The sequence below is a fragment of the Olea europaea genome, chromosome 21 (assembly GCF_002742605.1).
Source record: "Olea europaea var. sylvestris chromosome 21, O_europaea_v1, whole genome shotgun sequence".
Lineage (NCBI taxonomy): Eukaryota > Viridiplantae > Streptophyta > Magnoliopsida > Lamiales > Oleaceae > Olea > Olea europaea.
Genome location: NC_036257.1, coordinates 3836780 through 3840639, shown reverse-complemented (window position 1 = coordinate 3840639; position 3860 = coordinate 3836780). Strand labels below are relative to the sequence as shown.

The 3860-nt window shown below is 36.7% G+C and overlaps 1 protein-coding gene across 1 annotated transcript; it reads left to right on the top strand.

The window, feature by feature from the left end:
- The first annotated feature begins 978 nt into the window (after window positions 1-978).
- On the top strand, window positions 979-2719 carry LOC111370411 (formin-like protein 5). Its single transcript, XM_022992100.1, has 2 exons — window positions 979-1235; window positions 1432-2719. The coding sequence occupies exons 1-2, from the start codon at window positions 1041-1043 to the stop codon at window positions 2293-2295; spliced, it is 1059 nt and encodes a 352-aa protein (XP_022847868.1). The 5' UTR covers window positions 979-1040; the 3' UTR covers window positions 2296-2719.
- The last annotated feature ends 1141 nt before the right edge of the window (window positions 2720-3860 follow it).

Here is a 3860-nt window from a genome sequence, read left to right as displayed (position 1 = left end):
TCTCTCTCTCTCTCTCTCTCTCTCTGGGAGTGTGAAAGGCGTGATAAATTAGAACATCTCTTTTTTCTTTTGCAAATTTCTACTTTTTTAAGGTGTTCTCCCTGCCAATCAAATAATCTTTCACTTTTATTAGATAAAAATTATGATTACATACCTCTGTTACTACTCCTGTTATGGCCAAAGCCGTGGAACAAATGAAAGATTATAGTTAGTTGCTCTGAGATATCATTTGAATTAGGGGGGTAGAACGTGCAAAATCTAGAACATATTATTCTCAAAGTTGGAAAATTTTGTCCAAGTGTCGATATATATTAACTGAATATACTATGAATTTTGTTGCTCGTTCATTTCTTTTCAGTTTGTCTTGGTATATTGGGGTTTTAAATGCAATTCAATGTGTATGTTGATGGTCAATTGTCGTATTTATGCTATTTCCATTTTGTGTTCACCAGTGTTCTCTAGCATAAAGTGAAAGGTAATATGATATAATCAGTTCTTTTTTAAAATTTTATTGGTTACTTCTTATGTTCTTTTCCAGCAGATGCTATGAGTTTTGATTTGCCAGGTATCCACAAATATACATTCCTAGCATAAACGAAAAAGTCTTGAAAGCAATAATGAACTGTTAATAATGTTTTCTCCTTACATAGAATATCAGTGTGGAGCAGCCTGAGCACATTCGGCTATGCTTCAAAAAGTTTATTCATAAGTAAATACTATTTTTTATTGGTTGAAGTTGAAAATAAATTACTTATTTTAACAGTTCAACATATCTAACATTTGTTTACTTAAAACTGAGAAGAAAGTAAGTTATCCAAACATGTTTGGAAACAAAAGTAACTTCTACTTTTTTTAGCCAAACATGTTCATTAACTGCATGCGTTGGTTAATTAGTTAAAAAGGTTTACTGTTCATATTTGTTATTCTTTCTGCTTGTATAGCATTTCTTTATTTGTTATTTTAATTTTGTTGTGTTGTGCATTGTTTGAATTTTATCAGGTAATGAACTCCCCCCAGAGCTCATTCAAACTTTATTGAAGATGGCACCAACAACAGATGAAGAACTAAAACTAAGGTTATATAGTGGACACCTCTCTCACCTTGGCCCAGCCGAACAGTTTCTGAAAGTCATGGTTGAAATTCCATTTGCCTTTAAACGCCTCGAATCATTGTTGTTCATGAGTACGCTTCAGGATGAAGTTTCTACAATTAAAGAGTCATTTGCAACTTTAGAGGTCTGTGCGCAACCAAACCCACTAATGAATTACTCAATTGCATTTAACTATATAATTAATATCTTGTCAAGCATTGTGTCCATTCTCATCCAATACAGCATACCAAACATTCCGTTACCATTTTTCTTGTGCATGTTTCTTATTAATTACTTATTTAAAAGGTTTTTATTGTATAAATATTCATCACTACGTGCAGATAGCATGTAATGAACTCCGAAACAGCAGACTATTCCTGAAGCTCTTGGAAGCTGTTCTCAAAACCGGTAACCGTATGAATGATGGCACTTATCGTGGAGGTGCACAGGCGTTCAAACTCAACACACTTTTGAAATTGGCAGATGTAAAAGGAACTGACGGAAAAACAACTCTTTTACACTTTGTCGTACAGGAAATTATTCGATCAGAAGGTGTAAGAGCTGCACGTAGATTAAGAGAGAGCCAAAGCATGTCCAGTGTGAAAACAGAAGATCTCATCGAAGACTCTTCACTTGAAATAGAAGAATACCATCGAAACCTTGGTCTTCAAGTGGTTTCTGGACTTAGCAATGAGCTTGAGAATGTAAGAAAGGCGGCACTTATCGAAAGTGACGGTCTAGGTACAACTGTGTCCAAGCTTAGTCACTCACTCATGAAAAATAGAGAATTTCTTGAGATGGAGATGAAATGTGTAGAGGAAGATAGCGAGTTCTATGATACACTTGCTAGTTTCATTCAGCATTCCGAATCTGATATTACATTTCTATTAGAAGAAGAAAAACGTATAATGGGTCTGGTAAAGAACACGGGAGATTACTTCCATGGTAATGCAGGAAAGGGTGAAAGTTTGCATCTCTTTGTGATTGTTCGTGATTTCTTGTTCATGTTGGAAAAGGTCTGTAAAGAAGTGAAAAGTTCTGCTAAATTATTGGGAATCGGAAAGACCCCTAGGAAAGAGGCATTGACAATATCCCCCTCTCAAGAATCGCGCCAGGAGTCTTTGCCAGATTTTCGCCAGCGACTATTTCCAGCAATCAAGGAGCGGCATATCGATGATGATTTCAGTTCAGATGATGAAAGCTGATCTCCCTATCTTAAAGAACAAGTTAAAACGAAATTTTCTTGAATGGCACATCTCTCCAAATGTCTTCACAATCAATGTGTGTTTTTGGGAACCGATTTTCTGCTATGAGAGGATAAGGGAACAAGGTTTGATCCTATGTTGTCTATTGGTTATCTCTAAGTGCAAAAATCAGCATGAATACACCGTCCTGAGGCTTATAAAATACTAGTGTAGGACTATCAAAACTGTATATCTGATTCTTTGTTCACTTGAAAATCCAGTGTTGGTTTGCGTTTGTGTTTTATTTATTCATTTATCTATTTTTCACTTTTGAACTTGTTTCTTATGTATGATGTAAATGTTGTGGCCTAAAAGCTGCATTACACATGATACTCAATGTAGAAACTTCAAGCAGTAATGCTTATTTTCAATGCAGATAGTATAATTTTACACCATCATTATAGTAGTTGTTGACCATAATTTTTGTAGGAGTGAAGTGGCCAATAGATCCCGTCCCTTTCGCATCCATTTAAGTCTTTTGTCCTGCACATTTGGACAAACCGTATGTCACATGTAGCCTTCTCTAAAGTTGGAGAGTACGATAGTGTGCAATCCGATGATTAAGTCAGTCAGTTTATGAGTATGGGGACGGGACATGCTAGAGACGTGAGCTACTAAGTATTGAAGGGTCGAATCCGAGAGGGTATCAAGGGAGTATATTGAGAGAGCAAGTTTATAATTGAGTACATAAAGTTGTATTACCTATAAATGGCACGACATGTAAGTTTTTATAGTAGATGAGACGAGATAATAACCATTAGATGAAAAGACAAGTGGCCTCATCCTGCAGCTGACCTGCCAATTGATCCATATATAAGCTGGGTGCATTTAAGGATTCTAAAAAGTAGTCACCCTAGTGCCTACGTTTGACCTCTGATATGTAGACTCTCAATTTGACCTTAAGGTATTAGATGCAATGAGTTTCACATTAATCAGTCACTAGTGGATATGAAAGACCTCTAGAGAAGATGTGAGATGGAAGACGCCTTTTATGAATGTGGAGGCTCGGAGCCTCAATTTTTTTCCTTACAATATGCTTGACACTTCGCCTATGCTATGAGGTTGGCCTTTACAAGTCACCTCGGCTGAAGCAATACATCACCTCGACTATGTTATATATGGTTTCACCCGACTAGGTAGGAGGTGACGTGGAGTGTGGATTGCTTATGATGTTCTTCCATTGTCTGATATGATTGAGTGGAAAATTTCAAACCGGTATATGATGTTTTTCCAAATGTACCTGGAAGTGTTGGCTTCGGTGATTTTGGCCAGAGGTTCAACTTTTGCCATTTGGTAAAGTAATCAATGGTGATAATTGCATAGCTTGCACTGTCACTTCCTTTTGGTTGGAGGCCTACGAGGTCAACCCCCCACTCGACGAATGGCTAAGGACTTGAAACAACTATAAGCTCTTGAAATGATTGCCTTTATACGGTTGAAAATCATTAGCACTTTTCGTACTTTCGTCATGTATGCCTTCATGAGTTTTTTAGAGGACGAAATTCATCATTTCTCTTCCTGTGCAT